At 31.6% G+C, this 25,382-nt stretch overlaps 1 protein-coding gene across 3 annotated transcripts in view; it reads left to right on the top strand.

Annotated features, from left to right (window-relative positions):
* NOVA1 (NOVA alternative splicing regulator 1) overlaps positions 1 to 17,553 on the top strand; it is a 158,771-nt gene extending 141,218 nt beyond the window's left edge. For all 3 annotated transcript variants that reach the window (XM_047737490.1, XM_047737489.1, XM_047737491.1), the window contains one exon: positions 14,483 to 17,553. In XM_047737490.1, the coding sequence (XP_047593446.1) occupies positions 14,483 to 15,487 (1,005 nt within the window). In that variant the 3' untranslated portion in view covers positions 15,488 to 17,553. The remainder of the gene's footprint in view (positions 1 to 14,482) is intronic.
* Positions 17,554 to 25,382: the final 7,829 nt, after the last annotated feature.

The raw sequence follows: 25,382 nt of genomic DNA, 5'->3' as shown, positions 1-25,382 counted from the left end.
AAAACCTCATACTTTGGCCTAGAATAGTGTTCATAATATATTACCTAAAGAATATTAAGCTTCTAAGAAACATATGGCCCTATGTTTAATAGTCAAAAAACATCTTGTGTGTGTGTATCATCAGGGTGATAAGGATTATGAACATTATTAACTTTTTTGTTTTCTCTCTACTTTGTTTTTAAAATGTTAACTAAGAGAATGTAAAACAAGATGGAGAAAATAATGCCTTCAGTTGTGATTTATACTGTGTTTTAAAGAATAGAAAGTGGGAATTTCCCAAAAGGAAGATTGGACCATCTTTGACATTATATATTTGTTTGAGCTACTTGGCTCCTTCTTTTGATAGTCGTGGAATGCTTTATTGAGGAGTTTCAAGAAGGATCACGAGAGAGGGTTCAGGCCTAGAGAAGGCACTTATTAACTAGCAAATGAAATGACAACTGTTTCATATTTTAAAGTTATGTCAAATTAAGTTGTATAATATTTACAATATTTTTCTTCATTCTTTCTTAATTAATCTGCCAAAGGTTCTCATTCCTAGCTTCACATCAAAACTACCTATGGAGGTATTTATTTAATAGGTCTAGCACAAGATTGGGCATGTATGTTTAAAAAATTAGAGAAATGTTTTCTGAAGTTGTTTACCATATGAAAACTGCATATTAGTTGACTAAAATGATTATGATTGTGTACAATATTAACACTGTTTCATCTCTCAAACTTTAATTATGAAAACTTTTTTCATGAAATAACACACTTTATTTGAAAAATATTAAAGAAAAGTATTTGATTTGTGCAGAAGCTGAAGGGTAGGTGTTAGGTTTAGCTTTGAGAACAGTAGAGTTTACTAACTAGTACAGTTTAAATCTATGAAAGGTTATTATACAAAGGATAGTTATCTTTTCAGATAGCATTAGTAGTCTTTGATGATTCCCAGGTTTGGTCAGAAGTTCTCTTACTTTGGATATCTTTATATACAGATTAAGTGGTATTCTTTTAAGATTGTTTAGCAATATTCTTGCCCAAAATTATGGAAAAGGGTTAAATCAGTTCTTCCTGACCATATTTGTTCCATTGCAAACTTCTAAGTTTGCTAATTTGCTATGCTATAGATAGTGTGTTCTTCACACCCAGTGATGAGAATCAGAGGATCTGCCTGAGGACAAGGATGGCTGCTGAAAGCACATAATTTATATTTTTATAACACGTCATATGGTAAATACCAGATTATATGACCTTCCAAAGTCACTTTTGATTTCATATGAAGATATATTCATGTTTATGGGAAATCTAGGGCTTTTCACCTATTTTAATTGAAGATAGTGGTACTCTTCAGGGGAAAAGAATGGATAGTCACTCTGTAACTTTGCTTATTTTACATACTGTAGATAAATCAGGCATTGGCTCCTAAGTAGGCAGGCATGCAATACTGTCTTTCTGGACTGCCTACTAGGTAAGGTGATTTGTGTATTTCATCAACATTTTCCTTGCAGTCTTGGTTTTAGTAGTTCTTATACCACAGTCTGTTCTCAAGACAGAACATTATACATGTGTTTATATAACCAAAACCCTGATTACTCTTTGCTCCAGATGTGTATTCGTCCTTCTGCTGTATGTGTGTTTGTGTGTGTGTACAGTTAAATAGATTTTTTCCTAATCTTTCAAATAAAGCCATTTAACCATATAAAAGGACTAGTTATCGTTTATTTTCAACATTTTAATTTTCTTTTTTAAAATGCTTAGAAATAGGAATCAATGTCTTTGCATTTTCTTTTAAAGAATAGTTTTGCCAGATGAGAGAATTTGACTCCTGCTCACTATAGAATAAAAAATTGTTTCTCATTGTTGACTTTTCTAATTTTTTTTTGTCTTTGATTAGGGAACATTCTAGGAAATAATAAGTTGATCTTATTAAAAACATCTTTTCTTCTGAACTTAATACCTTTATAATTCATTTTATTAAGTGTTTATTTACCTATTGGTTTTTTCCTTCAATTAGATGATGCAGTTTTTAAGTTACTCCTTAAAAATATTTCTGGAAAAGGAAGTCTTCTATCTCATTAACTAACTGTGAATTGTTTCTAGTCAAATAATGGAAGTTATAAAATTAATGTATTCTTATTTATGATTCATTAAATAGTAGAAGTAAACTACTTCAGTCTTATATAGGGAAAAAGCTTAGCTTTGTGACTAATAATACAGTTTGTTAAATTACAGACATTCTTCTGTAACCTTTTATTTAGTTAATATTTGTTTATCCCAAGTGTTAATTAAATAAGAATAATTTATGAGATTTTCATTTTCTTAACAATAGTCATTTGTGATAATAAATTATCAAATTTTACTAGTAAGATACTGAAATGCAAACTTATTTGTTTTTAAAAAATAAGTATTTTCTTCAGAAAAATTATTGGTAAAATTAAATATAAGAAATGTATTAGCAAGATTAGAAAATCTAAAATACCTACAAGCACCTATATTTGACTTCAGAGATATCTTTCAAAATATCTTAAGTCTTATAAAAATATGGCACATCATTCTTTTCACCTAAGTAATAATTTTAATGGTAAAAATGGCTTAATCAAAAATTTATAAAAACAAAATTTAAAACCCAAATTATAAAGGTTCCTTTTATATTATATTAATTATAATATAATATAATATAATAAATTAATAATATAATATAATATAAGGTAATATAATATATAATATAATAATATATAATAATATAATTATAATATAATATAATTATAACATAATTATATTAATTTTGATTAATTATCTAGTTACATAAGTTTAAGTAGAGATTGATTTTCAAAAATAGTTGAGACATTTACTTCTAAAAATATCTAATTAGTTTGGTTACATCATAGAGTGTCAAATAAATCCATGAATAAACTCAGAATTTTAAAAATCTTTGAATTCCAAAATTACCTTTGTGGTCTTCATAAACAAGCATTTATTTCAATTACATGAATCTTATTTAAAACTATGATTTTAAGTTTCCTTATTAAGATTTAAAAGTATATTCTAAATCCCCTGTCATCTCTCAACTAATATTATAATATAAATTTAAATATTTGGTAGTATTTATGATACCACCAGACTGTAAGTTTCATAAAGTGAGACCTTATCCTTTTTATTTACTTCTATAAAATCGCCAACATCTAGAACAGTACTTGGCACACAATAAACACTAAAAAAAAATTATGTAGTGAATACTGGAAATCTACTAAAACTATTTTAAACAAATTATTTATTCTGCTCTTGCAAGATTTATTTATTCAGCAGCCTAGTTTGGGAGTAATTTTTTTATTTCCTTTTGTTACACTGCTTTTAAAATATTAAAATAAGACAAAGTTTATATGGTAAGGTGAAAAAAGCTCACCTGAAATTCGATTTCTTTTATTACCTTCATTTCAGTTTTGCCCGCATATAATTTTACACTATTTAATCCAAGTCTATGTAACATATTTATATATATTTTAGAATTTTGTGTCATTTTCCACAATATTTTATAATTGCATGTAGTACCTGTGCACTGCTCTGTGTGTAAATTTTCTGTGTTTTGGGTTATTTCCCAGAAGGAGCCCAAAAGGAGAGAAACTAAAGATTATGTTCATTTTACAACTTAATGTGTACTACAATGTGATTCCTAAAAGGTAATACATACTGCCACACATTTTTTAAAAGAAAAAGATTAGCAGACCATTCGTAGTTCACTTTTTTTTAGTGATTGATTTTGCTGATCTACCTTGAATATCTTTGATTTTAGCAGCTTAATATTTTCTTGTCAAACACAGTTCTTTACTGTTCACTATTTAATGAATTGTTACTCACTTTTTTGGTACCCTAGGCTACCTTATCCATACCTGTTGCTTTAAATAACTATCTCTATGTTAACTCTCAAATTTCCTCTGATCTCCAGACCCATAGCCAATCATCTACTCAATATCAACATTTAAATGTCTGATGGTGATTTCAAACTTAAAATATCCAAAATAGAGTTCTTGATTCCTTCTGCCCTTATTTCTCATCCCTTTTCATCATCCATTTCCATGAACACAGCCTCTACTTTAATGTTCATAGCTATTTTTCACTTTTTGAATAGACATTAAAACCTTTAAAATATTAAATTAAAAACATTAGTTTTCATATTAAAACCTCAAATATTTCAAATACATTTTTTCACTAATCAGAATTAAGAACCCTAAACATTTATCCTATTATATATATTCTGAAAGAGATTGTCTAAGATGAGATGGCTTAAAATAATAACAGAAAAAAGACACAAAAAAAGAGGTGTACTGTCTGTCATTCTCTCTCATATCTAGCAGCCAAAAAGGCAAGTAAAATAAAGCCCTTTGAAAAAAGATACAAAATGAAGTACAATCTTCACAAAACTTTTAGAGTTAATTATTCTGAGGTAAAAATGTAATTGCTTGAAGCAAGGCAAAGGATAGGAGGTAATTGCATCAATTATAAATTGTGATTATGACTCAGTAGAAACTGTCATTTGAGTCATAGTATTGATCCAGTTCATAACTTAATCAAGTCAACACAGGTATATTTGTATTCTGGACTTTTACAACCAGTTTGGCTACACTTTTTTATAGTTAAGAAGCCACAAAACCTTAGTAAGAAACTACAAAATATCATAGGAAAAATATAGTACATCAATGAAAATTTAAGAAAAAGGCATATAGTGCATGTTTATTATTTAACTATTATAATATTAGTGGTTTTTTCTCATTTTTTACTATTTTCAAAGTATATCTTTTTTCTTGTGTTTTTTTTTAATGTTTCAAGGTTTATTTAAATTCCAGTTAGTTAACATTGGGTATAATATTCATTTCAGGTGTACAGTATAGTGATTAAACATCACTATAGTGATTCCCATACAACTTGCTTATCACAAGAGCACTCCTTAATCTCCATCTCCTATTTTACTCATCCCCCCTGCACCTAGCCACTTGCCCTCTGGTAACCATCAGTTTATTCTCCCTAGTTAAGAGTCTGTTAATTGGTTTGCTTCCTCTCTCTTTTTTTTCCCTTTGTTTGTTTTTGTTTCTTAAATTCCACATATGAGTGAGATCAGATTTGTTTTTCTCTGATTTTACTTCGCTTCACTCTAGCTCCATCCATGTCATTGCAAGTGGCAAAATTTCATTCTTTTTTATGGCTGAGTAGTATTCCATTGTATATCTATGCCACATCTTCTTTATTTTTCATCAGTTGATGGACCCATGGGCTGGTTCCATAATTTAGCCATTGTAGATAATGCTGTTATAAACATCAGGGTGCATGAGTCCTTTGAATTAGTATTTTTGTATTCTTTGCATAAATACCTAGTAGTGCAATTGCTGGATTGTAGGGTAATTCTATTTTTAACTCTTTGAGGAACCTCCGTACTGCTTTCCATAGTGGCTGCACCAGCTTAGCTTGCATTCCCACCAACAGTGTAGGAGGGTTCCCCTTTCTTTGCATTCTTGCCAACACCTGTTTTTTCTTGTGTTGTTGATTTTAGCCATTCCTGACAGGTGTGAGGTGATATCTTTTTGTAGTTTTGATTTGTAATTTCCTCATGGTCAGTGATGTTGACCATCTTTTCATGTGTCTGTTCATCTGTGTGTCTTCTTTGGAAACTTGTCTGTTCATGTCTTCTGCCCATTTTATAATTTGATTATTTGCTTTTAAAGTTTTGAGTTTGATAAGTACTTTATAGATTTTTGGATACTAACCCTTGGATATTTCATGTGCAAATATCTTCTCCCTTAGCTTGTCTTTTAGTTTTGTTGTTTCCTTTGCCATACAGAAGCTTTTTATTTTGATGAGGCCCCAGAGTTTATTTTTGCCTTTGTTCCCCTTGCCTGGAGAGATGTATCTAGAAAAAAATTGCTGTGGCCAATGTCAAAGAGGTTACTGCCTGTGTTCTCCTTTAGGATTTTTATGGTTTCTTGTCTCACATTTAGGCCTTTTTATCCATTTTTAATTCATTTTTGTGTATGGTGTAAGAAAGTGGAATAATTTCTTTCTTTCCATGTTGCTGTCCAGTTTTCCAACACCATATTTATAAACTACAAGAACAGGAAGAAATAGAAAACTTGGACAGACCAATAACCAACAAAGAAATTTAATCAGTAGTCAAAAAACTCCCGAACAAACAAAAATCGAGGGCCAGATGACTTCACAGGTGAATTCTACCAGGTATTTAAAGAAGAGTTAGTTCCTGTTCTTCTCAAACTATTCAAAAAAATAGAAAAGGAAGCAAAACTTCCAAATTCATTCTATAAGGCAATATCACCCCTATACCAAAACCAGATAAAGACTCCACTAAAAGAACAGGTCAATATCCCTGAGGAACATGGATGCAGAAATCCGCAACAAAATACTAGAAACCAAATCCAACAATGCATTAAAAAAATTCACCATGATCAAATGGGATTTATTCCTGGGTTGCGAGGGTGGATCAATATTCACAAATCAATCAACGTGATACACCACATTAATAAAAAGGATAAGAGCCATATCATTTTCAATAGATGCAGAAAAAGCACTTGACAAAGTACAACACCCATTCATAATGTTAGTGGTTTTTTAAATGACCATAAGTCTGTGTTACTGGTTTCAGTAATTTTATGATAAGATTAAAACATACATACATTTATCTTTTGTATTTTATTATGGTTGCAATATAACTTTGAGTTATTTTTTTACAGTCTTGAGTTTTGGGGGGTTTTTTGTTTTGTTTTGTTTTTGCTTTTTTTACGCTTACCCTGCCATAAATTGACAGGGAATGGGATCCAGCAGCTCATGGTCCTTTTGACTTGGTTCTCACAAAATGTGCTTCTCTGGGTTGGGCAGGCTGGCACTTCCAGTGAACCCAAGTACCTTTCTCTTTGGCTTCCCTCTTTTTCTGATCATTTTCCTTTACATGCTTGACAAAGCTATCTTGACTCTTTGAGTGTTTACTATGCTCAATACGTGCATTAATTCTCTTGGCAAGAGTCTTGTCCTTATTTGTTTACAGAAGTGCCAACAGCATGCTGGGTAACACTGTAGACTTACAATTTTGCCATGGTAACATTTGTGGGGCATTCCTTTTTGAACAATGCCCATTCCCTTGATGTCTACAATATCTCCTTTCTTGTACATTTACATATATGATGCCGAAGGATCAACTTCTTATTTTCTCAAAAGGCCTAGAGAACATATGGTTTCTCTCAGTGGGTACCTCTCCTCCTTCCTTTGTGTTGGTCATTTTGGCAAATTACTGGAAGACAGTGGCTCCAGCCTAAAGGATAGTCTGAATTTAGATTTTAGAGATGATAATAATTATTCCTCTTTTAAGCTATTGTTTTAAGAACCCAATGTCATATTTTACACACACTACACGCATGTGCACACATACACTACACACAACTGTATGGCGATGATGGAATCTTTTAAATAGTTATTTAGTTCTTATTAATCTACATTTTTGGATTTATTTTTTAAAGTTATCCAATTGATAACATCAACTAAGTGCAAATAATAAATACAAAATTAAATAAGATAATGCCCATCAGGAAGATAAAATTCTGTAAGAGAGGTAAATATCTGTTCTATGCCAATATAAGGCAGCATTGGATAAGTAATATAATAAATGCAGAAAGTATTTTGACACTTTGGTTTTTAGGAACCAGGATTGAGTTTCCAAACTATACTGCATTTGAACTCTTCTGGCAGGACATGTAAGATTTCACAAGGCAAAACTGTATGTATTTTCAGGGAAAGAACAGTGTGGGAATATAGGTAGATAACACTTCAGTCATTTGGACCAAATGTATAAATAACAAAGCAAAGACATGGAAAAATGACTAATATAGAGTAAATCCAAGAACTAGAAGGTAAAGTTTGGATTCAGCATGGTATACCAGTCTTAAAAGATGAAACTGGGAAGACAATTCAGGCACAGGATACAGAGAATTTGCAATGTCTATGTAAGGATTCTAGATACTTCAGTGGGTAACTGATTGGTGGAGTTGTCACTGACATCTGTTGAGCAGGGTTTTTTATGGTGCTAAAATAAAAACTCTTCATCCATAATCTTATCAAGTTTTCTGATTTTATAGATGATGCAACTGAAGTGGTGATTTTGACAAAGGTCACACAGCAGAGCCGGGGTGAGAGCCTGTATCTTCAAACTGCCTATTCTAGATTCTTTTTATAATACCATGCATTTCTTTGGATAGGATAAAGCAGTAGGTTTGGGCAAGAAGCATTTCAGGGAGAAAAAAATAAAATAGTACATAACAGGATGTAGAAATCTAGGGAGCAAAAAAAGGCACAGATGGCTTCCAGGTTTGAAACCTGGTGTTGGCAGTGGTGAGGGAAGGACTGGTGAAGATACATAAGAAAAGACAGCATGGTATTTTACAATAATATTATGCATGCTTATGAAAACTGTGTTGCCTTTGATTTGATTATCAAAAGTGAGTAGATTAATCAGACTAGTAGAGAGAGGAGTTGCTTTTTTGTTCTCTTTGTATACTTGTATTCATGTAGCAATCCTGTACATATTTTATCATATCAGTACTTTTCAGAAAGGAAGATATTTATGTATATAAAATCTATAATCAAAAGAAAAGTTTTCAATTTACTTTGGTCCTCAGTTCAATATAGATCCCCAAAATGACATATGCATCTTTGTTGGACACTACAAAATGGTGCCTCAGTAGCCTAAGTTGTAATACATTAGGGAAGTGATAGAGATTTATTTTGTTAGATCATGTTGGGTATATTTTGGTAAAAGGTAAATTAAGGAATCCGCTTGTGTTTCTTTACTGGAGCTATAATGTTTTGGCTTAGAGCATCAAGAGAAACAACAAAGTGTCCGTATTTCTTTTGGATAGGCAAATAATATAGGACAATAACAAGAATGTAAAACCTTTTTCTAATATACTACTTCCCTGGTTATAAATTACAGAAGTCCAATGCAAAGTGACTTAAAAAGGGAACTATATTGATCTGTGCTAGCTTTAGACGTGGTTAGATTCAGATGCCAAAATTCAGAATTTTTTCCATTTCTGTAGACTCCTTTTTTCTAGGTTAACTTTATTTTCAGGCAGGTTCTTCCTCTTCCCATAGGGTGGCAAGATAGTCACTAGGAATGTCAGGATTGTGCTCTTCTAGATTAGAAACACAGGTATCTCTGTCCCAATGGTTTTACCAAATTCTCAGGTTAACTCATTGGACCATCCTGGACCACATCCACATCCCAAGTCAGTAACTGCCAAAGGTGTGGAAATTGTGATGTGTCAGGCTCTGTTAGGTCTCCACTCCTAGAGCATTGGAAGGTTGTCGGCCTTATCTAAAGCACATGTACTAAGAGTGAGAGAGGGTGTTTGCCAAAGGAAAATTAGGGTCTGTTGCCAGAAGAAGGAAGATCAATATGGCTGAATAAATGACAGAATAAATGAAAGATATCCACTATTGCTAGGCATTGCTTTATAAAAGTCCCTGCATATGTGGTATATAATATAGCAGCCCTTAAATAGTCCATACTGTCAATTGAGATATCTTAAATTATAATGGAACTTATTTTGAATTTATATGAAAGTATGGATTTATGAAATAATTAAATAATTTTCCTGCTATGATGATGAAAAATTATGATTACAGACACTTTCATTGCTTTATAAGACCATAATGAGTTTTACTTCTTATTTGGAAAAGGAGTAAATTTGTTTTGCTTAATATTTATTTTTAATCAGAAACATGTCAACATTAAAGCCTACCTATTTGATATTTTTAATACTTTTCATAGGCTACCCATAGAGGTTCTTCTTTGGCTGCACATAGAGAAATAGTCATTTTACTACTTTTTTTCTGAAAAGCAGTTGATACTAGTAAAATTAGCATAATTGTTATTCTTATAATTATAAATCTAGGAATAGGGAAAATTTAAGTAAACATTTTTTTCTTTAAAACAGTACTTAAGCACATGATCACTATTAAAATGGGTTTAGGTGTGAAAGGAAACTCTCCAACATAGAGATAACAGGTCAAACTTACAGGAATGTCTGATAAATAAAGAACAGGATACTTAGAGAACAAAGATGTGAAAGATATTTAGACACATAATAATCATTGTCTTTCAAAGATTTTCTTACTTACCCCTTCTCCTTCCAGTTAGGCTTTGTGTCTACTTTGTTCTCTTCAACTACTTATACATCAGCACTTTTTTAAGACTTCACTGCACTGTTAAATTTACACATCTTTTTCTACAACTAATCTAAAAATTCCTTATAGGCAGGAGCAGTGTCATATATATCCTTTATTCCTAACTCCCAACACAGGGCCTGGACCACTCAGTAAGCATTCCTTAAATGACTGAACTGATGGTAGCAACTGAGAGCATAGTTCTGAAAACTGATTTGTAGCTGTCAACAGCTTATCTGATTTAGTTGGTGTGTGTTAACCAAATAATTTATATGCTGTTTAGGATAAAGGTTTTTTTAATTCCCTCAATTCCTTAGAAATAGTATACATATACTTATTTGAGTATGTGAATAGACTTCACCAATGAAAATGAAGCCATACATATAACTAAAATTTGCTATTTATCATCTCATTGGGAAAGCAAACATATTAGTGCACAGACTTTTTCTTTGGTAAATACCATATTCCTATGTCTAAGGAATAAACAAGTAGCCATCTTGTGTAATTTTCCACCCTTCCTTTCCCTCCCCTCCCCCACCCACTATTCAGTAGCCCATTATCTCCAAGCTTCCACACTGATGCCTCACTTCTTGGCTCTGACCTGATACAGAAGATGGAGATAGAACACTCCTTTTTCTAAGATACTATGCATATGGGTCAACTTTTTTTTTTGTCTCTGAAAACTTCAGAGAGTTTTCTTTCCTGATTTGCATCCGTCCATATTAGATTAAGTGAACAAATAGATACATATTTTTTTAAGTCTTCAAGAAAAAAAAGTATAAATATGAGAGGTTTTCATTTCCTTGGGTCAAAAATAAAAGTTAGGTGACGTGTTCCCTTGTCTAGACTATTAAGTTTTTACATTTAAAAAAATTTTTTATTTAATAACTTGTTATATTTGTATTTTCTTTAATTTTTTAATTTAATATCTGAGATCAGTAACCTTATGCAGAATTATTACTATCTAAAGTAAAGAAGTGCTACTGTAAATTTTAATATGCAGTCAGTAATGTTTTCTCTTAAATCGTAACCCACCTTTATGTGGACAAATGTAAATTCTATCAATAAAAATTGGGAACCACATCAGTATTTTGTAAAATAGCAATTATGGCTGACAGTAATTTATAGAAGATTATTTCAAATAGTTAAAAATAAAATCCAGCGAATAGTACTTATTACATGAAGATATCTTTTGTGTGTATATTCTGATGGTAATTCGAATTAGAAGCACATCTTTAATATAAAGATAGATGGCATGGTGTAGTTTTTCAGTTTTCAAAGTGACAGATTTTTTGGACGATGCTTACAGCTATGAGAAGTTCACACACCATTTCTGAACTATGTGTTATTTCAGAATTTTTTTTTGAATGTTGAAAAGAAAGGAAAAGGGAAAACAAGAAAAGAAAGGAGAAACTAATGTGCAATAATAGCAATGCTGTGCACACATCAGCAACTTCTTTTGGAAGAATAGAACTAGTACTAAGGTTTTTACAAAAAAGCTGTGTATGCAGTAAATATGGTATGAGACTGGTGTGCAGAGTAGTATAAATTAATATCATCTTCACACATCTCATAGAAACTTCAGGTGATTTTAGAATGGATGTTATAAATTTATATATGTCATTGCTTTTTATTGACAGTCTATAGGATAGTTCCCATAGTTGACCTTTCATGTGCTCTTCTCTTCTTGGGTTATAATCATGAGGTAATCATTACATTGGGCAAAACAATAGTGATATTAGAATTTAAAATAATTTAAAAACAGCTCTTAAGAAAGTTTTGGTCAATTAATGGAGACGTGAGTTGGGGAAAATCAGAAGTGGTAAGGAACCAGGAGAGACTGTGGACTCTGAGAAACAAACAGGGTTTTGGAGGGGAAGGGGGATTCGGAGGGTCTGGTGGTGGGTATTAAGGAGGGCACATATTGTATGGAGCACTGGGTGTGGTGCATAAACAATGAATCTTGGAACACTGAAAAAATAAAATAAAATAAAATAAAAACAAAAAAAGAAAAGTTATGAATTTCCCAATATTTTGTGGGAAATTAGTATTACTACATAAAAAATTAGTGTATTTTTCTTCATAAAAATTATGTTAAAACATAAAAATTATGTTAAAAACCACAGCTTGCCAATATATAAATGTTTTCAACTATATAAAAATGTTCTGATTTTGGAAAGAAGTACTTATTTATAAAATATAATCATATTTAGCATTCTGATATTTAAATCCTTAAAAGTAAATTTTCTCAATACTCATGTGTACAAGATAAAATGTAAAGATGATTCTAATTCATCTTTATAATTAGTGTAAGGAATAATCATGGTTTAAATTTCTAATTATAATACTTTAACATACTGCAGCATTTCAGACAAATAATTTTCTACAAAAAACTCTGTGAACAAAATTAATAAATTAACATGTTTTTAAAAATTATTTCTCATACTACTTAAAACTGAATGCACTTAATCGGGAGGAATATGAAGGATATATTTGATATTCCTAAAAAATGTTTCTAGAGGGGTGCCTGGGTGGCTCAGTGGGTTAAGCCTTTGCCTTCTGCTCAAGTCATGGTCTCAGGGTCCTGGGATCGAGCCCCGTGTCGGGCTCTCTGCTCAGTGGGGAGCATGCTTCCTCCTCTCTCTCTCTGCCTGCCTCTCTGCCTACTTGTGATCTCTGTCAAATAACTAAATAAAATCTTTAAAAAAAAAAGTTTCTAGAAAATTTAAATTGTTTTCAATAAAATGAAATTATTTTATAGACAAATTTGAATGAAAGAAAATCCTGTTCCTATAAATTATATATGTGGCAAGAAAACTTTGTGTGTGTGTGTGTACATGTGTGTTAATACATATAAATATATTTATGAGGTGACACAGTCTAGAATTCGAATTTATACTTCAAGTGGTTTCTACCTTGAAGAGCAAAATTGCCAGAAATGCATGGCTCTATTTCTTTAAAATATTTTTACCAAATCTCTGTTTTAAAGATAGCATGGCAATACGTGCTAAAAACTAGCTAATGAAATTTTCATAGAATATCTCATTTAAATTCCTGCTCAAATTTCAACAAGTTACTTCAGCCTGCCCATTTTAATATCCAGAACAAGGAAAGCAATTACTTTAGTGCTTTGTCAGTGACACAACCCTCCCAGTTTTTTATCTAGTGAGTCATAAAACAGTGCCATGTGTATCTTTGTGCTACCAAAATAAAATTTTTAATATTTATATTTTAATTTCAGGGGTTATGGAAAATACCTTACTGATTTTATCATTTTTACAATAGTATTTGACTGTAATTAAATAAATCCAAATAGTCTAGGTTTTGTGAATGGATATTTCAATACAAATTAGTTAAAATGCCTCTATTCATATGGTCACATTGTATTGTAATTATTCCTGTGACTCCAGTAAATTTTCAGTAACCTTTGATAATATGGTTATAAGCCCTATTTTTTAAAATGTAGCTACGGCTGCCAAAAAAGAGAATTATCTATCTAATTAAAATAGTCATTTTACAAATTTAAGTAGAACATCCCGGCAATATCATACTCAAATCATTGTTCACCTCTCTAAAGTGATGGGAAATTTTTTATATTAATTATTTAGAAATATCTGGTTTTTTTTTAAATATCTGTTATTTTTATAAAGTTATGTATTGTGTGTCAGTTTAGTCCAAAAATCAAAATACCACTAGTAATAATCTTTTTGCTCTCTGAAAATATTAGTCATGAAACAAGTAAGGTTTGAATAACACAAAAATTGCTAGGTGATAAGGAACATGAAATTAATTTTCTAAAGGGACTCGATCTAGAACTTTACTACTTTTATCTTTACTAACTTTGCGTCATAATCCTCTACTCTTTGTTTTTATACTTTTTAGACCAAAGGTATTCTTAAAGCTACACTAGGTGAAGAGTATCAACAGTATTTTTATTTTGGAGCTATATAAAAATGTTACCATTGGTGTATAGTTATGATATCCTTTCTTTAGAACATACTAATTTCTTAAAACTTCTATGGCGATGCACAAGGACTCCAGGAAAACTTTTAATATTTTAAATTGCAAATTGCTTTTGCTTTTGGACATTCTGCTTTTACAAGATAATTGTATTAAAATGCGATAAAAGTCACTTTAGAAGTTGTGATATTTCTATCTTTCATAACTTACGTTTAAACTAATTTTCAATTTGTTATTTTACTTTTTTAGGATAGCAAAGTAATATAATGTGTATGCGCAAAACAGAAGTATTATTTATACGTATTTTTTTTAATTACAGGTAAAGATTATAGTTCCCAACAGCACAGCAGGTCTGATAATAGGGAAGGGAGGTGCTACTGTGAAGGCTATAATGGAGCAGTCAGGGGCTTGGGTGCAGCTTTCCCAGAAACCTGATGGGATCAACTTGCAAGAGAGGGTTGTCACTGTGAGTGGAGAACCTGAACAAAACCGAAAAGCTGTTGAACTTATCATCCAGAAGATACAAGAGGATCCACAGAGTGGCAGCTGTCTCAATATCAGTTATGCCAATGTTACAGGTCCAGTGGCAAATTCCAATCCAACCGGATCTCCTTATGCAAACACTGCTGAAGTGTTACCAACTGCTGCCGCAGCCGCAGGGCTCTTAGGACATGCTAACCTTGCTGGCGTTGCAGCCTTTCCAGCAGTCTTATCTGGCTTCACAGGCAATGACCTGGTGGCCATCACCTCTGCACTTAATACTTTAGCCAGCTACGGATATAATCTCAACACATTAGGTTTAGGTCTCAGTCAAGCAGCAGCAACAGGGGCCTTGGCTGCAGCAGCTGCCAGTGCCAACCCAGCAGCAGCAGCAGCCAATTTGTTGGCCACCTATGCCAGTGAAGCCTCAGCCAGTGGCAGCACAGCTGGTGGTACGGCGGGGACATTTGCATTAGGTAGCCTGGCTGCTGCTACTGCTGCAACCAATGGATATTTTGGAGCTGCTTCTCCCCTAGCTGCCAGTGCCATTCTAGGAACAGAAAAATCCACAGATGGATCAAAGGATGTAGTTGAAATAGCAGTGCCAGAAAACTTAGTTGGTGCAATACTTGGCAAAGGAGGGAAAACATTAGTGGAATACCAGGAGTTGACTGGTGCAAGGATACAGATCTCCAAAAAAGGAGAATTCGTACCTGGCACAAGGAATCGGAAGGTAACCATTACTGGAACACCAGCTGCAACACAGGCTGCTCAGTATTTAATTACACAAAGGATCACATATGAGCAAGGAGTGCGGGCTGCCAATCCTCAGAAAGTGGGTTGAGTGCCCCAATTATACATCAGATTGTTTTAACCCCTCCTTTACCCCATTTTCAAGAAGGATGTACTGTACTTTGCAGAAGTGAAGTTTTTCTGTTATTAATATATAATTATGCAAATGAATGCGACTATGTTGACAATGTGTATATGTAAATAATATGTGTTTTACCAGATGTTTCATAGAATTTTTTCTTGATCTGTTTTGTTCTCTATACTTTGCTTGTGTATATTTGTCAGAGGTGTTTCTAGTGTAAGATTTAAGCCTGCCATTTTACCAGCATTATTGTAGTTTAATGATTGAATGTAGACAGGGATATGCGTATAGTTTTCAGTATTAGTTCTAGATAACACTAAATTAACTACTGTTAGGTTGAGTATGGTGGGGTCAGTGACCTAAAATGGAGTGAGGCCAAAGCACTGTCATGTAAGTCTTACTTCCTGCTTAGGGCACAGTGAAGTAGGAAACAATATTTTGAAAATAAGTTTTAAATTTAAAATGATCAAAAAGCAATATAGTTGCATAAAAGCACTGTAAAATATTTAAAAGGTTAAAACTGTGGAAAATTATATTGGTAAGTTTACAGATCAATAAAAGCACCTGTTCTCCATCTGAACTAGACAATGGAAATAATGCTGCATGCTGGCCATGGCCCATTCTTCATCATTTGTAAGTTCAACAAAAGTTCTCACATGGAGTCCCACCTCTTCAGAGGTTTGTACATTTGTTTTTAAGCACTGAATTCACTACTGATCCCATCGCCTGGCCAGTAGAACAGTCATTACTCCATTAACATCCTCACTGTTTAGACACATAACTGTGGTACAGTGTATTGGAAATTTTATAAACAAAAGTGAAAGTGCCAACAAATTATTGATAGCTGATAATGTTTCATTATCTGCAACTGCTTGATAAGTATGTTGCATTTTAAGAGCTTATAATTGTGTATAATTTGTTAACACTAGAAACCTATTAGTATTGTGAATGTAGATTTTACTGTGAAGCTATCTGTGATTTAGCTGTTTGCTCCCATGATGGAGTCTTTGCAGCATGGCGCTAGCAGCCAATGCAGTTTCTAATACTCGGTAATTTGCATGTTTTGTGGAGCATTTTTATGTCACCAACCAGACAGTATTTCCTGCATGCTTATTTAGAAGAGGCAGTTTATCTTGAGAGGTAGTGTGATCTACCTTTGTCAGGCTTTTTGACAGGTCATTTCAAAGTAAGCCTTTGTTCCCAAGACCCAACAACTGTCACCCTCTTCTGTACCTCTCCTGAGTGCCAACTGTCCAGGCCATTTGACACACCATCTGTTAACCTCTGAGTTTGCCCACTCAAGGCCACTCATAGGGGCATCCATCCCCAAGCACCTCCTCATGCTGTGCATGCAGTCTTAAATTCAATGGACAAAAATAAAATGCTGGCTACCTCTGGATCATCTGGCTGAGCAACTGAATTACAAAAGAGAATTACTTCCATCTCAACTTCAACCCATTGGTTACGTCCATCCTAGCAAGCTAAATGGCATCCCAGCTGCTCCTTTCTGTGCAACCAATTAAAGAACAATGAGTGTGATGCTCCATGTCTGAATTTCGTCCAGCCTCTCTCTGAACTGTGATCTTTGTCCTCATGAACTTTCCCTTTTGTTCATTGAACTATATGGACTCTTCATTTCATATTGATTTACTGTGCAATTTACTTTTGGACATTGAGAACTTGAAATTATTTCCTGATCCCTTCCCCTTCCACTATTAATAATTCATTTCTGTCAAACTGTAAGAGTAGATTCATTTTTTTTTTAGTTTTTAACATTGGACTGTTATTTCATTTAGAGTTCTCTATCTCTAAATATTTATTTAGAGAATGATTTTAAAAGGGAATGATATGCTTGTTTAAATGAAAGAGAAAAGCTGTAGTAAACTGTGTTAATTGGTAATGACTATTTATCGTCGATACTCTGTAGCTGTGTAAGTTTTGACAAATAGTGTATCTCGTGGAATCAGTGGTTAGCATTGCCGCTATTATATTTACTCATTTTATCATTATAAATGTGCTTAGTTCATCATGTAGCATCACTTGTCTCCCGTCTCATTTTTTCCTTGCATGTCACAAGTCTCAGATCATTTATAATACATTAACAGTAAATAATATCTATGTAAATTTCTTTCACCGTGCTGTCTCAGAGTCAGCAGTGAACAAAGGCAAAGATTGGGGCCCCACTTAGTTGGAAAAGAGAAAGGAAGTGATATAGGATGTGTATTAGAAGCATTTCAAATGTTGGGTCTTTAAAATGTTTTTGTTCAGTCGTAGCAAATCTTCAACCTTTTATTTCAAAATTCCAGTAGTCCACTGTGGACCCCATGCATTTCATCTGGAATTTAATGTTACTTTGAAGCCAAACCATTTAAAAAATTATGTGTATTTATTAGCTAGTATTGCTGAAAATGCACTCAGTTCAATTTTAATTGTAAATGGGAATTTTAAACTTTTGCTAGTTGGCATGGTATTATGTTAGTTAAATCTGAAAGCTAAATTGAAGATATTTACATTTTAATTTATGGTAACAGATAAGGGTTTGTGTGCATTATGTGTAAATCAGCTTTATGCTGTCTAAAAACTTATTCTCTGAAATTTATAGACCATGTAGAATTGATTTGTGATGTGATGCTTTAATTTACTGGAAGAAAATGAGTATGGCTTCAGACTGCCACAGGTAGGCATGTAACAATGGCTGTTCAGCTATACTGATCCAAAATGGAGAAAACTGATGATACAAGGGCCAAACATCTTATGAAATGCAACTATTTATAGACTTGTTTTGCTATAGGGAGGCTGGTGAACATGCTGAATACGAATTACCTCAGTTCTGCAGCTTTCTATGTCTTTTTAATGCATTCTGTTTCAGGGTCACTTTCAATCAATATTTCATTTACTTACTGAGATTGAATGGGCGCTCTGAGACACAGTGTGCTGTTTATCATACAGATTGGACACCTCATTCTAGATCCAAGATCTTTTCCTCAACACTGGGAGCTGTCCTTTCAGCACCACAAAATTACTGCTTGAAGTTGCATTGCAGTTTTTTTTTTTCCTTTATCACTGGGAGCTTTTCTTTCAGCACCACAACATTGCACCTAGACTTTTTAAACGGCTGCCTTCCTCTTTGCACTGAAGACCAATTTCGTCTGCACTTCCAGTTATTGCTATTACCTGTAGGACTTTCAATCCTACTTCACCTCACCCACCCCACTCCTGAAACAGTTAAATGTATCTATTTCTGTGGAAGTCATTTTCTCATTGAATGATCAGAAACAAAGATAAATTCTAACCTGTAACGGCTCATTTCGACTCATTGCTTACAATAGATCTAAGCTCTTTTTTCTGCTTATTCGACTCCTTCCAGCTTCCCATCACATCTGTAACAAACTTTTAAAATTATATTGCCACACCACCATGCACAGCCTACCTGCACAGTAGAGATAGATTATTCCATCGTATTCAGATGGTTAACAGAGGTTAGCAAGTCCTGTATTATATATTTATATCGCTTTCTAAGAAAGTGCATATTAATGTTTACTTTAAGAATGTGTAAATGGTGCTATCAAGAATCTGATAAATTTTATCCCAGTTTTTTGTGTACCACTTCTAATGTATGAGATTTATTTTTCTATTGGAAAAAAATAAACAGTATGAAAGCATTAAATTGGTAGATTTTAGTAATTTAACAATGAATGGAACCCCTATGTTACAGGCCCTATCTTTCCTTGGAAATTTTAATGGTGGTAATAGATTTCAACAAAGGTACTGATAATCACATTTTTTTAATCCATTCTTATATTGCATTCTTGATTCATGTGCTGATTCCTCACTGAGTCCTTAAGTAAATTTTACTTACTGTAAGTCTTCTCCAAGAAGGGAATTCTTGCTTTCCAAGGCAGCAATTGAAAGAGATAAAAATATAATTTAATACTCTTTACATCACAGACACGATTTGAGACCAGTTACTCTGTTAGTAGGAGAAATTCATCACTCATTAAATACAGGGCAAGCATGGCTATCCATAGTAATTTTGGGTGCAATGCAGTCTTAGAAATTTAATGTACACACATTATTTAAATGATGCAAACAGCCATATGATATTGCACATGATTAGAAAGCAGAATGAACTCATTTTGCCTCCTGCTTGGTTTCTCATAAACATGAATACATAATATTGTTATGCACTGTTGTTCATAGATGTCTTATTACATGAAGGGTAAGTATCATATTACTTTAACGGGTTATTTTTGGAATTCTGCATGTTATTTTTTGTTTCATCAGATATGTGCCCCAATAAAATAACATTTTTTCCAAAAAACTGAAAGTATTAGAAAACTTGTCATGTTAATTTTGAAAAAAAATGAAGTGTAGTACATATTACTAGATAGGATGTCATTCCACTGGTCTATATATTAAAAAAAAAACTGTTCTTGAAAATTGAAGCATTACCTTGTGTAATTAATAAAGTAATCAAATCAGATTTGTAAATAAAATATTGTTTAAATCTAAAGTATTCAATATTTTGATTAGATTATTTTTTTAAGGAAAAATATTTAACGTGTATGTGCCGAATTTTTTTTTAAATAGTTTTTTATAATTGCAATGGAAGGGCAATTGTCTCATTACAAGTGGTACAGAAGCCAATACTTGGGTTACCATAGATATATAAACAAGTAAAAACTGTGGAACAAGTTTTAAGTTCATTTTGGAAAAAAAAACAGTTCTGTAGAAATGCATATTTGTATTTGTTTCTCTAATAAATCTGCAAATAGCTTTAAACACAAATTAGTTTTAATTATTTAAATTATGAGTTCTGTTAAGTAATTTAACATCTGTTTTGCCTTACATTTGTGAAAACATTGTCTCATGGAAATTAATAGAGACTTATTGTGAAAAACAAGGTAGGTCTGCATTTATTTGAAAAGGTCAGGTATTTAGCATTCAAGTATGTTTACCTCTATGAAATGATTAAAGAATTTTTACAAAAAACACTTCTCAGCCCCTCCCCAATCACATCATTTTGACTACTCCCCAAAATTAAAAGGTCAATTTGTATCAGCTTTAATTCAGTACCAAAGAAAACAGCAAAAAATAAGAGATCACATGTTCAAATGGTTGATAATAAAAAAGATTATTTGATACAGATAATTGATTTCTTTATATTTAGCAATGAAGAAATTTGAACTCTTCTGAACTGCAGTGCCTCAATCTTCTTTAATGTGATTTACATATTGTGATTAAAATTGTTATATAAATTACATATATTTCCCTTGAATTGTGACCTTATAATAATTTATGTTGAAAATGTTTTAGGGTAAAATACAGTCTCTGTTTCTGTTTTAAATCATATAGAGTCCCCATTTTTGAAAAACTGTTTTGTAGATGATAAATATACTATCTGTATATGTAGTATACATATGTATACATATGTATAATATGTATCTATCTATCTATATATTTTTTTTAATTATTATTCTGCTTGAGCAGAAATGTCAAGCTTTTGATTAAGGACTCAATTGAGTATTCCAATTCTGCTCAAACTACAAAGAGCATTCAAATTATAATGACTTTACCAAATTAATTTTATTAGTAATAAAATGTTTATGGAGATCTGGCTTATGAAAACTTAAGGCATTTTCTAAGATTGTCATTCATTAGCTTATCCAATTTTATAGCTCTAGATCAATAACAAAAATAGTATTTCTGTCAATATTTAAGATGGTGGGTGATTATATCTTTTTTTCTTGTAAGAAATTATTGTAAACTAAATTTCAAAATGACTTCTCAAAATTTCCACACTTTTAATGTTAAGTCAGTTTTTGAAAATATTTATATATATCAAGTCTTTAATAGATAAAGTAATGTATTAACAATATTTCAATATGTTTACCAAAACAGATAGATTTTATCACTTTATGTTGTTTATATATTTTACATTGCCTATTTTACATTGCCTATTTATAAATGCTGAGAAAGTTTCTGATTACAGGAAACCCATATACTTGTAGTGAGACCAATTCATGCTGAACTTTTTTATTGTAAAATAAGCCATTACTTTTAGGACTTAAGGCAGAGATAAGAATCGAATTGTAATTTTTAAAAATATTAGCAGGGTACAAATTAACCTATCTCATTTTTAAAAATAAAGAGGAAACCAAACAAACCATTTTGAGTCCAATAAATCAAAGCCTAGCCACCATGTTTTCCAAAATATCTTAGAATAAAAACTCCCCCTAGTCAGTTCTGTACAGGATGTATTTGCGGGGTTCACGTTGTCAGTAAAAGTATTTGTTAGTAAATTCACCACTTAAGTGACACAACTCTTAGAAGTTTTTAACATTTCTATCTAACATCAAGATTATATGTGGGGTTTCTTTTCTCGGGGCAGGGGGAATGTTTATGCCTAGGCAGATAGAGAATAGAAGCAATTATCAGAACTGTTTGCATTCAAACTACTTGTTTTATAAAAAATTATTTGGAAGGCCAAATTCTCAATTAGCTAGTTTCAAGGAGATTTCCCCATTGCTTTGCCAATAGAGAGAAAACCTTTGAGGCTGAACTTTCTCTGAAGTTTGACTTCATGAATGCTAGAAAATGTTACTTCTGTATACACTAGAAAGGCTTAATCTAAATTAGAGAACTTTATAAAATTCATTTTTAATATTCAAACTCATGAGACATTTTACATATTCTAGCAGATAGCTAAATATAACCATTGTTCATTGTCTTAACATGATTATAATTTCAAAGCTTTAAATAATCACCGATGTTATTTTTGAACATAAAAATTCAGTGAAATTTTAAAATCCCTTTTTAGGACTTTTGAATTTTTCTTGTAACCTGTCTTATTTAGGAACTACTTCATTTAAGATAACTGAATAGCTTTAAAAAAATCACACATTTCTTTCATTGGCATCTCAATTTGTTTTTAGTTTATGCATTAACTTTTATTATTTAGAATAGTTTTCTCTTTCTATTAAAGATATTTGAAGATTGGTTAGAAGATTATAATGGTGTGCTTTTTTTTTTAACTTTCTGGGAAGAAAAATAGATACTGATGGAACAAGTCACCCTCAGTATGCCAACAAACATTGAATCTGTTAGGCGTTAGTTTTCATGTGCATTTTTTCACTGTGAACGAAGTCAAGTATTCTAAATACCTAGCTCATGCAAAAACGGGGGTAGGTGGTATAAGGAGGCAAAGCACTGGAAAACCAGTCTTTTGAAGAGTGGTAGAATAATCAAATTAGAGACTAGAGCCAACAAAGGATACCTCATTCGGAGACCTTGACATTGCTTAAGCATACAGAGGTTGATGACAATGTGAGGTTATCTCTGTTATACATTTTCATATTTGGTGGGTTTGTCATATTGAGTATTATTTTCAAATAATTGCTATAGTGAAAAGTAAAGATAAACACTGATTAAATTACCAATGAAGTTACATGTGAAATATAATGATACTGAAAAAAAGTTATTACATTATATTGGTACTACTGCCCAGGTATCTTCATTATATCAGATATTTACAGATTTACACACACTCTCTGGTTATTTTCTGTCTTCATTCATATCTGCATCACTTTTTTTCCTGACATGAAGAAATCATGGAGAAGAGAGACCTACACGAATTTTTAAATCTTAAACAGTGTTATATTTAAGAGTACGAAATTGATAACAAAAAGTGCAGATACAAAATTCCTATTTTTCTGAATAGTAAGTTATAACAATTGTGATTGTATACTCTGTATATACTGATTCTGATTTTGAAATTGAGAGTACATTATTTTTGCCAACAGTAAGAATGCCATCATTTGTCTGTGATAAAATAGCAAGAGTGGTATAATTAAGCTAATTATGCCTTTTTATATCATTTCAAACGTTTAAGACAAAGTTACAGTTAAAGTATAATATTAGTTATGATATTTTCCTTATTAGCACAAACTCTATTGCCATTAACCCTTAAGTATATTTCATAGGTTGAACTTTTAAAATTAAATGAAAAGGAGAAAAGAATTTTTCTCCCAAGTATTATTGGGACAAGTATTTTCAAAACAATTGCCCAATATAGTGACATTATAATAATTAATGTTTATATTATCTTCTTTTATATACATAACATACTTTTATTTTTTATTCTCACAATATTTTAAGGTATAGATATTAATCTCATCCTTATATCTTAGAAAATGGAATAATATAAACTGCTGAGTCTCAAGCCACTAAGATAAAATGAATAAATTGAGGTTTTATCCCATTTTACTGAGAACATAGATTTCAAATTTATAAATTAAAATTATGAAGAAAATGTATTAGAAAGTCATTGAACACTACATCAAAAACTAAGGGTGTACTATATGTTGGCTAATTGAATTTAAATTAAAAAAATAGTAACTTTAACACAAGTTATGTTTTTGTTTCCAAAAAGTTTCAATAGTCTGAAACTTTCAGAACCATAGCTTTCACATAAAGCAAAATACTCTAGTAAGTGTGTTTCCATTTAAATGTAGCTTTAGGGCTGTCACAGTATATGTTGCCTCTTGGGGATACCTTAAAAGTGGAGAAATAAAACCATAAGCTTTATGAGAACTAAAACATTTTATGGGAATAACACATTTAAGCAATTGGAATAACATTGTGGGGATATATGGAATTATTTGGGATAAATGTGTATCTCTTCATCTGTCCAATGCATGATTACTTTTGTGGCCTTAGAGAAAATTTATATTATTTCATTTTGAGTGCTCACAAGATGCAATTTACTACAGAGTTTCAAAGCTATTTCTAAGTACTATTGTTGGTCAACTTTGTTCTTAGAAGTTTTTTTAAAAAGTTTTCACTTAGTGTATTATTTCAATTAAGAAATATAAATTATTTCAAACTATCAAATAATACACATGATGTAGAAGAATCAAATGATGGAAAAATTAATAACATTTACATGGATAGTTTGTCTTCTAAATCTGTGGGGAGGAAAGTGAGTTAATAATATACATTCAGAAAGTGTTTTAATTTATTTAGGAAGTACACATTTTAAAGCCAAAAGAATTGATCCACATTAATATTGAATAAGTAACACATAATTGGAAAAATAAATGACTTCATTTGGAAGTTATATCTCAGTCTCTTTCAAGATGCATGAGGGTACTAGTTTCTTGACAATTCTGTCAGGAATCTATATTATCAAGTATTCATTTATAGGAAGCATTTTGTCATTTTTTTAGTTTATTAAATTCTTATGTACTAAATTATAAAGATTATTGTATAAAAATATATTATTAATGTGTTCTTATAAATAAAGTTAAGTGTTATAAAAATTTCAGAAATGACATTTTATGAGAGGCTAATTTTAAAATGGGTAAGATCTAAAGAAAATTTTTTAAAATTTTAGAATAACAATTCATGGTGTATTATTTGTTGTCCTTTCTCTTTCTGAGAGGCAGGAAAGTTAAAAATATGTGGCAATCTCCATAGCTGGTGTTAACTGATCATTAATAGTTCATCATTTTTTTCAAGTATCCTTAATGGTCAAATACATTCTTGATATATTTCATCTTATTTATTCAATTATCAAAATAGTTGTGAGAATCAAATTAACTCTATCATAGACAATTTTATCATCACAATTAACATACCCAGAGATACTTATTTCTTTGTTGAATAAGTACAACACTTAAAATTTCAAGTCCTAGAAATGGCTGAATTGTTTTAAAAGGATTATTTTGTTCACACATTCCTTATAGCAAGTTTTTTTTTAATTTCTGAAACAGAATTAAAGGATAAGAATTAATATTAAAGGAATAAAAAGATATTTCCTAACTTTTTCATTGAATGATGATGCTGTTTTCCAGTTAGAAAACAA

Source organism: Lutra lutra, chromosome 7 (assembly GCF_902655055.1).
Source record: "Lutra lutra chromosome 7, mLutLut1.2, whole genome shotgun sequence".
Classification (NCBI taxonomy): Eukaryota; Metazoa; Chordata; class Mammalia; order Carnivora; family Mustelidae; genus Lutra; species Lutra lutra.
This window is presented reverse-complemented; position numbering and strand designations above follow the sequence as displayed.